The sequence below is a fragment of the Panicum hallii genome, chromosome 3, assembly GCF_002211085.1.
Source record: "Panicum hallii strain FIL2 chromosome 3, PHallii_v3.1, whole genome shotgun sequence".
Lineage (NCBI taxonomy): Eukaryota > Viridiplantae > Streptophyta > Magnoliopsida > Poales > Poaceae > Panicum > Panicum hallii.
In genome coordinates this window covers 57,672,458-57,682,269 of record NC_038044.1, presented here as the reverse complement: position 1 = coordinate 57,682,269, position 9,812 = coordinate 57,672,458, and the positions used below count along the sequence as shown (strand labels likewise).

The 9,812-nt window shown below is 46.4% G+C and overlaps 2 protein-coding genes across 2 annotated transcripts; one reads left to right on the top strand and one right to left on the bottom strand.

The window, feature by feature from the left end:
* The first annotated feature begins 4,003 nt into the window (after positions 1-4,003).
* Positions 4,004-6,301, top strand: LOC112885530. The gene has a single exon (XM_025951132.1). The coding sequence runs from the start codon at positions 4,004-4,006 to the stop codon at positions 6,299-6,301; it is 2,298 nt and encodes a 765-aa protein (XP_025806917.1).
* A 1,660-nt stretch (positions 6,302-7,961) lies between these two features.
* On the bottom strand, positions 7,962-8,547 carry LOC112884218. Its single transcript, XM_025949579.1, has 2 exons — positions 8,373-8,547; positions 7,962-8,281 (listed from the first exon to the last, which is right to left on the bottom strand). Exons 1-2 carry the CDS (start codon positions 8,526-8,528, stop codon positions 7,997-7,999), a joined length of 441 nt encoding a protein of 146 aa, XP_025805364.1. The 5' UTR covers positions 8,529-8,547; the 3' UTR covers positions 7,962-7,996.
* Positions 8,548-9,812: the final 1,265 nt, after the last annotated feature.

Sequence of the window (9,812 nt, the reverse complement as noted above, 5' to 3'; positions counted from 1 at the left end):
TCACACAAATCATTTATTTGACAAAATTTCTTACATGGGAGTAGAGCTAGTAATGAAAGAAAGTAGTTGAAGTGAATTAGGTGTCTCACCGCCACTTTATCAAGCACTTTTTGTACTTCTACTGGCCCCCCATCTTTTTCATAAAGCTTTCAAGATGTGTAGATAGGCAGCTTGTCTCTAAGAGCTACACCAGTTTCTGATGCCAGCTTCGCTGCTTGAAGTGGGACATCAGATCTTTTCTTCCCTTCAGCCACTTGGATAGGCAGCTTGTTTCCTCTCTTTATCATCTTCTCTAAGCCAAGCCCTATGGTTTTCTTGCGGACTTCCTTTCGGGGCGCTGCATTGGCAAATAACATGCAAAATGGGTTATTATAGCAGCCACAAATGTAGATATTGAATGTAGATAATAGTGGTTGGAAACACATATTGATTACCAGGAACAAAGTCACCAACTGGTTCTCCTTCAATTGTATGACCCTCTGAATTGGCATCAACTTGGTCATTTGAGTCATTGATGTCATTGCTTTGCCTAGAGCTCTGTACATCTGGCGAGGTTTCTATAGGAACTGATTGGTTAACACTAGTCGTGGGAGTAACTTGTGGAAACACGGCAAGGATGGGTGTAGGAGTAGGAGTACTATGCTCAGTGTTTCCACTAGGCGTAGATATGGGTGGACTGGTGCTGGGTAATCTAGAAGCACTGGAAATGGGATTAGTTTTTGGGTTGGCTTTCGAAGCGGTCTTAGCAGGCAAGCGCAATCTTTCCCTAGGTGGTGGACGGCCTCCAGGCGATGCCATGGCTGCCTGTTGCCTAGTCAATCTGGTAGGCGTGCACGGTGGTAGCTGGTTTGCATCCTTAGGTGGTGGACGGCCTCCAGGCGATGCCATGGCTGCCTGTTGCCTAGTCAATCTGGTAGGCGTGCACAGTGGCAGCTGGTTTGCATCCCTAGGTGGTGGACGGCCTGCAGGCAATGCCATGGCTGCCTGTTGCCTAGTCAATCTGGTAGGCGTGCACGGTGGCAGCTGGTTTGCATCCCTAGGTGGTGGACGGCCTCGAGTAGGCCTGGCTGCCTGTTTCCTAGTAAATTTGGTAGGCGAGCACGGTGGCAGCTGGTTTGCAGCCGCCATTTGTGCCGTCTTTTGCTTCTTAGTGCGAGTTCCTGGAACCATCGCTCGTACCTGCCAAGAGAAACATGCATCTTATCGATTAAGGATAATGAGTGAAGTACACTAAATGACTACAATGAAGTACATGATTGAAAAAGACTAACTACATACTTGTTAATTGGCCTAGTAATGCATCTCACCTCAGTATTATCCTCATTATTTAGGTCATCATCGTAGTCATCATCACTGTCACATTGGTTATCAATGTCAGAGGATGGGTCATATTCATTGTCAGACTCTATTGTCTTCCCCATGCACTTTTCCTTTTTTGAAAAAACATCTCTAACATCTTGAGCTAGTATTGGAATACCCAGAGACGCAAAAATTTCCTGGACCTCCCTTACCCTTTCATCCCTTTCCAGCTCGTACTGAGTTTTTTTCATTTCTTACTTAGTTTCATGAAACGCACAAAGAGCAGAAACTGGATTCAGTTTCTGTAAAAGAGATGCAAAAGAACTAACAAATCAGTATTCTTTAAAATGTTAGGAAGAAGAAAAAATAACAATTAACAGAATGTAAGACAAAACCAGGTCCTTGGCAGAACCTGCCTTCATGATTCATTAACTCATTTGCAGGCAACAGCTTCAGTATTCAGACTGTAACTTTTCTGAACATTTCTAGACGTGCAATTACCAAGCAATGGAGGAGAAGGGGGAAGCAGAGTACCTTTGGAGGAGGAGGAAGCAGACTATAGCCGGCGTTGAGGAGTGCACGTGGATGCCTTCGGTGCGCCTCTGTCCGAGCAAAGTTTAGGATGTCGACGGGGCTCTCCGACCTCTGGCGTTGACGTGGATGTCGTCCGCGCTGGGCGCCGCTAAGTGGCGGGGAGGTAGGAGGAGGCCATGCTCGTTGACGTTGCGGGGTTGAGTGACAGCGGGGGTGGTGGGTCGGCGCGGTAGCGAGGGTGATGGGTCGGCGCGGCAGCAGGGGCTTGAGGGACAGCGGGGGTGGTGGGTCGGCACGGCAGCGGGGGTGATGGGTCAGCGCGGCAGCAGGGGCTTGAGGGATAGCGGGGGTGGTGGGTCGGTGCGACAGCGGGGGTGATGGGTCGGCGCGGCAGCAGGGGCTTGAGGGACAGCGGGGGTGGTGGGTCGGCGCGGCAGCAGGGGCTTGAGGGACAGTGGGGGTGGTGGGTCGGCGCGGCAGCGGGGGTGGTGGGTCGGCGCGGCAGCGGGCCGGGGCTGGAGGGACGGCGGGGGTGGTGTGTCGGCGAGGAGAGGGGACCAAGGATTGGGGATTTTTCCCCTATCCCTAGCCGGGCAAGAGGATAAGGCGAGGGGGGATTTGGATGGCTTGAGCGGGAGGTGGGGTGGGTCCCATGTGTCGGCGAGCGGGATAGCGCGGGAGAGAGCCAGGTGCGGCAGCGAAAATTTGGCCCTGGCGGGTGGGCCCGGATTTTCAGTGACCCTTTGAGTTCTATTAGGATTTCAAACCGATTTTTAGGCCTAGTAAACGATTGAAAATGAAATGAATGTATAAAACAAAAATGTTCAACTCGTCCAGTTCTACATTTTTGGTTTTGGCTATTTTTTCATTTGAACTTTTTTTGACAGTTTCAAATTTGAATTTCAAATTTGACGGTCTATGGACTAAAAATTGGTGTACTAAATACTTTCAAAATAAAAAGTGATGAACACAAAGATTGCACATCTCATCAAAATAAACACTTTTTGTTTTGGTAGTTAGTTCATTCGAGAAAGTGGCAGTAAGTTTGTTCATAAAAATTACATGTCTCACTAATAGTTTCATGAGGCTATATGAGAGATTGTTCCCTCGACTTGTAAATCGTTCAAACTTTGGAACATGAAAATATGATCAAAATCAACAAAAAAATTTGAATGATCATGATTTTACAAATTTTTAGAAAAAAATGCATCAGATTTCGAGATGGTATGTAGGACAAAAATTTGTTACAAGATTTAGACATGAACATCTGGGCCCACATGTCATTGATACGCTGGACAACCTGGCCACTGTGTGCCCGCTTGGCCATTGCTCATTGTGTTGCCGCTTGGCCACTGCCTGTAGGCATCAGGCCGGCCCAACGGGCCTGCTGCCTTGCCGCCCCTCCCCTCACCCTGCAGGCTTGCCGGCGACCAGCACCTGCACTCACCGGCCTCGCCGCCCCTCACCTCCAGCAGCCGCCGCCCCTCCCCTCACGTGCATCTGGCGCCCACCCCCTCAGCTCCAGCAGCCGCCGCCCCTCCCCTCACCTGCATCTGGCGCCCACCCCCTCACCTCCAGCAGCCGTCGCCCCTCCCCTCACGTGCATCTGGCGCCCACCCCCTCAGCTCCAGCAGCCGCCGCCCCTCCCCTCACCTGCACTGTGGTACGTGGAGCCCAAGGGTCCAACCCACGGTGGATCTTCACCAGCAAAACGAGCTGCTCCACCCCCCACCAGCATCCACGCGCGGCAACCACCCCCACAAGGTGAGTTCAGTGATGTGTACCTTTGTCAATTTACCATTTTTTCTTGTACTGTTTTAACTTTAGTCTAGGGATTTAAGATGGATTTGTTACTCTTTGCACCTAATTTATCCAGGTCGAGATGGATAGAAGTTGGATTTATACAAGTGCACCATTTTTGCCGGCCTTTTTGTCTGGTGTCCAACACTTCATGGAATATGTCAGAGCTAGATGTAGTAGTGCAGATGAGAAAATCAAGTGCCCATGCCGAAAATGCTTGAACCGGAAAGAGAAAAGCCTAGATGATGTACACGAGGATATCGAGCTCAATGGTATGTCTAGGTGCTATATTAGGTGGGCTCATCATGGAGAGGAAGAAGATGATGTTGGATAAGATGATGATGGAGAACTCGCTGTTGTACCTGAAGATATGTCATGTGATGGAACTGACCAAGGCCAGGCACCACTTGATGAGGAAGGACAAGCTGAAGATGTCATAGATGATGGTGCAAGGGGAGTTCAGGGGTTGATTCAAGATTTGCGCGACGCAGCAAGCCATGGCCTCGGTGGTAACTTATATAAACAACTCATGGAAGAGGCAAAGCGTGAACTTTATCCAGGTTGCACTGAGGAGACTAGGCTATCTTTCATGATTAAACTGCTGCATATAAAAGTGTACAATCGGATAACAACATCTGGGTTCGATGCATTCCTTGAGTTGCTTTCTTCAACTTTGAAGAATGTGCCCGGAATTCCTAAGTCATATAACGAGATGAAAGCTGTGTTTTGGAAGCATGGTTTTGGTTATGTTTCTATTGATGCGTGCAAGTATGATTGTGCCTTGTTTTGGAAGGACCATGAAGGCGATGATCATTGCCCAGTTTGTGGCTTCACAAGATGGAAAGTGAACAAGGAGGGCAGAAAGAAAGTTCCTCACAAGGTCCTCCGTTACTTTCCAATAATTCCACGCCTTCAAAGGCTTTTCATGTCAAAGCAGCGGGCACAATATGCAAGATGGCACAAGGAAAAGAGGGTACCCATTGAAAATGAAATGAGACATCCTGCTGATGGGGAAGCTTGGAAAGATTTTGATGAGACTTTCAAGTCTTTTGTAGATGATCCCCGCAATTTGAGGTTAGCCATTGCTACTGATGGATTTAACCCATTTGGTCAGATGAGCAATTCATATAGCCTATGGCCAGTGTTAGTGGTACCATACAATTTTCCACCCTGGATGTGCATGGACAATTCCAATTATATGCTTGCTTTACTAATTCCAGGCAAAAAATCACCAGGCAAAGATTTCCATGTGTTTATGCAGCCTTTGATAGCAGACCTGATGGAGCTTTGGAAGGGTGTAAAAACTTATGATGCAGTTGAAGGCAAAGACTTTAGCCTGCGTGCAGCGATTCTGTTTGGAATCCATGACTACCCTGCATTGGGCACCATGTCAGGCAGAACCACTAAGGGTTACTTTGCATGTGTATACTATGATGAGAATCCATGCTCCGAATGTCTTAGAAACAAAATTGGTTTCATAAACCATAGACATTTCCTCCCTAACGACCATGCTTGGAGGACAAACAAATCTTTCAATGGCAAGCATGAAAAAAGAGAGCAGCCAAGGAAATTTACTGCAGATGAGGTTATGGCAAGGTTGGATTCAGTTTGCTATGTTCCAGGCAAGAATCCAAATAAGCCAAAACCAAGAAAACGATATCGTAATGTAGATGAACCAGTATGGCATCTGAAGGTTAGCTTGTATGATTTACCATACTGGTCAAAATTGAAGCTACAGCACAACCTTGATGTTATGCACATAGAGAAAAACATATGTGAAGCCATTTTGTCAACTCTGCTTAATATCCCAAATAAGACAAAGGACACCATCGCTGCTAGACTAGATTTGGAGGATAGAGGTATAAGAAAAGAGCTTCATTTGCTAGATGACAGTGGTAGTTCATCATCAAAGCCAAGAGCTTGTTACGTTCTAAAACCAGAAGACAAGAAGAAGTTCTTGCAATTTGTGAGCAATGTTAAGTTTCCAGATGGCTATGCCTCCAACATATCAAGATGTGTCAATATGGAGGGAGGAGGATCAATCCATGGGCTGAAAACACATGACTGTCATATAATGCTGCAGCATATTTTACCAACTGGCCTTCGTGGTTTGGTGCGCAAAAATGTATATGAAGTAATTGCTGAATTGGGTTGGTTTTTTAGACAAATTTGCTCCAAAACTATAAAGGTTGATGCACTACACCAGATGAAGGAAGATATTGTGCTTATCATTTGCAAGCTAGAGAAAATCTATCCTCCAGCATTTTTCGATGTTATGGTTCACCTAGCAGTACACTTACCTGATGAGGCACTCCTTAGGGGACCGGTGCAGTATGGATGGATGTATCCCATTGAGAGAAGGTTGGGCACCTTTAAGCGTTTCGTTCGCAATCAAGAAAGACCAGAAGGATCTATTGCGGAGGCATACACCGCCTATGAGTGTATGACCCAGTGCTCAACATATTTCAGTGACATCATTAGTAGGTTCACTAGGCCTGAAAGAAACTTAGATGGACAAGAGAACATCTCACCCAATGGTTACTCTATTTTTGATCATGGTATTAACCTGTTGGGTGCTTCAAATCTTCATTACCAAGACAAAGACATAGACTCCATGGTTTGGTTTGTTCTAAATAACTGCGAAGAAGTTGACGAATACAAAGAGTGAGTAATTCCTGCTATTGCAGCCATCTTTATTCAATACTAGTGTCACAAAATAACTAATTACCTTCTTCCTTTGCAGCATGTATAGGGCACAATTAGAACAAGACGAGGTCAACAATGTTGAAAAAAAGATGTCAACACAATTCGCTGCATGGTTCGAGAATCATGTGTGTTCTACTTTCTACAGCATGACTTCATCATTTATGATCCAATACATTTTCAAATTCACTAATTCTGTATGTTTTTTACCGGCAGATTACCAAATTGAAATATGAAGGCACAACACTTGTTGACGAAGACTTGTACTCACTAGCATGTGGGCCGGATCCGCGAGTGCGTTCGTACACAGCCTGTATAATCAATGGGGTACGGTACCACACTACGGCTCGTGATGAACATAGGAAGACACAGAACTCCACCATCAAGTGCCCAGGTACTCACGGTGATGACACAATGAACTTCTATGGGACAATCATAGACATTATTGAGCTGAGTTACAGTAAGAACAGCAAAGGGAGTAGAACTGTTATCTTATTACGATTTGAATGGTACCATCTTGGGGGAAGGACATACCACATGAAAGATGATGGTTACTTCAAGAGCATAAACATCACAGGCCGATGGTATAAGGATGATCCTTTCATTATGGCCACAGATGCTACACAGGTATTTTTCTTGGAAGATACAAAATTAGGGCCATGTTGGCGAGTGCTACAAGAATTTGGCCACCGACATATATTTGATGTCGAAGAGTCCGACACAAACCAACCAACCCATGAACAAGTACAAATGACATCTCAAGAGGCATACCAAGAGGAGCATATTTCATCTAGAGATGGTGCAGTGAGAGACATTCCTCCAGATATGGATTTGTTGCACATGGATAATGAACCAGGCAGCCCTATTAGTAGAGACCTCGTCGAGAGCATCCGTCGACAAAAACATATTGCTCAAGGTGATGAAGCAGACCGCGAAGATGAAGATGAAACCAACCTTGAGTACCATAGTCCAGAAGAAGGCAATACTTTAGGAGAAGACAGTGATGCTGATTGACCTTTGCATTTCTAGACATATGTGAACCATGCATGAACTTTTCTGTTATTGACTTTGTTGTATTTCAATTATGCTACTACATTTGTATCTGAATTATGAGATTGCAAGACCTTATATGCAATGTTTCTATTTTTAGTGTATACTTCATGTGTGATGCAAGTTACAGTAGTGTCCAGATTTCATTCACATGATGTGTGTGTATATATATGGGGACTTCATGTGTCATGCCCAGAATCTGTCCTAAAATGGATTTCTGGGTTTTTATGACCCCAAGGCCATGTCATGGAATGTACATAATTTGTCACAAAATGTATTGGCCGGAAATAACATACATTCTGCCAATATTTCATCACGCATAAATTTGCTAAATACACTATTCCATTTCCTTCCTTTTCATTTCTTGCTTGCCTGAATGCAAGCCCATCCAATATTGGCACATAATGTTTCACACATGAATAAAATGCATTGCTTGAAAAAAGAACCAGTTTGCATTGCTTGACCATCGACCAGATTGCAATGCTAGAAAATGCACCACCTTGTTCTTACATTACAAAAGCGAAGACCAACTGCACCAGATTGCATTGTTCATACTACACTGCAACCATCACCTACAAAGACTAAAATACATTATGCAGTGAACTTGACTTCACTGCCTGCCTGCAACATACATCAACACACAGCCAAGACCAACTACTAAAACAGACATCAAAAGGTTGAACTTGCACGCAAGATTGTCCACCTTGGCCTCAATCTGTAGTTCACCAGCCCGCATATTCATGACCATTCTCCCAGATGATGCATCTGCTACCTCTTCAGCTTCATCACCAATGTCCATTGCCAGGGGGCATTTGTGGATTGCGACAATGCCAAGCTCCTCCAGCTTATCCAAATACTGCCTTTGGAAATTATAGAACCCGCAAAGCTTAGGAAACTACAACAATAACAAAACAATTTCCTTAACCATAGCTGGATAAATAGGGATGAAGAACTTCTCAGCTCAAATCATACAAGTGGATGCTCACTGAGTTCCGTGGACATTTGAAGAACACACGCAGGTAGTTCTCGGTCGTGTCCTTCCCTGACCGCCTCTCTATCACCCTCGCCATCCCACAGTCAGGGCATGGGATCAAGGGGAGTCCAGTCTCCTTACCAAGAGGATATGGCTGCAGCTCCCACATCGAGCTTGGCTCCAGATGGCGCTCAACCATCCTGGACACTCCACTGCCCCTCGATTGAGTAGCCGAGCTACCCCACTTGGACATGGCGCCGTCGTCGCCGTCGCCGCCACAGCAGTCTCCTGGAACCGTCCAGCGCCGTCAGCTGGGGAGAGGGGGAGCCGGCTCCGCCCAGAGGCAGCACGACGGCGGCCGTGCTCTACCACCCCGACCGACGCTCGCCCAGAGGCCCACCCGCACGCCGAGCTCAGACCGCCCTGCTCTGCCTGCCCGCACGCACTGGACTCACGCCCGGGTCCGCCCACCCGCACGCCCAGGCCTCACACCAGAGGCCACCTGCTTCGCCCGCCCGCACGTCCAGATCCGCCGCCCGCCCTGGCGTCCCGTCGAGATCCGCCACCCACCGCGCTCCACCAGGCCGCCCGCCAAGCTCGGCCTGCCCGCCCGCAACGCTACACCGACCCACCCACCGCCGGCATCCGCGCTCGGTAGCCGCGGTCCGCTCACCCGGACGCTGCCCGCCTGCCGCCCGAACACCGCCCGCCGCTGCGTGGGAGTGGGGAATTTTGGGGAACGATTCGAAATGGCCAAGTTCAACTTCTGTTCAGGGATCATGTTATAATTAACAAACAATGATGTACAGAAAAGGTCACAAAAAACCACTTCATATCGTCATTAAAACCATAACAGACGATCGGCTACTCTGGTTGACATTTTGTGACGACGCTAGGCATCTTTATGTGACCAAAAGAAGAGAGTGGTCATAAATAGTTCAAGGGCTCATGAATTTATGACGACATAGATTTTGTCGTCATCTAATGTTACAATATATGACGATATTTGTCCTCGTCATGAGGACTTTTGTCATAAAAAATCATAATTCTTGTAGTGGCTTCATCAGTGATAAGTGTGTTGCCTGAGTAGGACTTGATTATTGTCAAACCAAGGGGTCGTACATGATCTCTACCCCTGGGGGAAAGATAAATTCCAATCAGTTAATTAGATATGTGCCAATATAGTTGAGTAGCAAGGTAATAAAAACTGATTTGGTTTTGCTGAGTTTAGAGGGTATGGATATCATACTTGGGATGGATTGGATGACAAAGCATAAAGTGATATTATATATCTCTTCCCGAGTTATTAAGATTGACTCACCATATGAAGTAGCTACTACTCTCTATCTACTCCAATAAGAGTCTTTCCGCTCTTGCGTTTATGCTACCACAGACATCAAATTAGAAGACATTCCTATAGTCTGTGAATATCCTGATGTCTTTCCAGATGATC

Coding starts and splice junctions, on each gene's coding strand:
- LOC112885530 (XM_025951132.1), top strand. CDS start 4,004: ATGTCATGTGATGGAACTGACCAAGGCCAGGCACCACTTGATGAGGAA.
- LOC112884218 (XM_025949579.1), bottom strand. CDS start 8,528: ATGTGGGAGCTGCAGCCATATCCTCTTGGTAAGGAGACTGGACTCCCC. Junction 8,282..8,372: donor TCAAATGTCCACGGAACTCA/GTGAGCATCCAC, acceptor TTATTGTTGTAG/TTTCCTAAGCTTTGCGGGTT.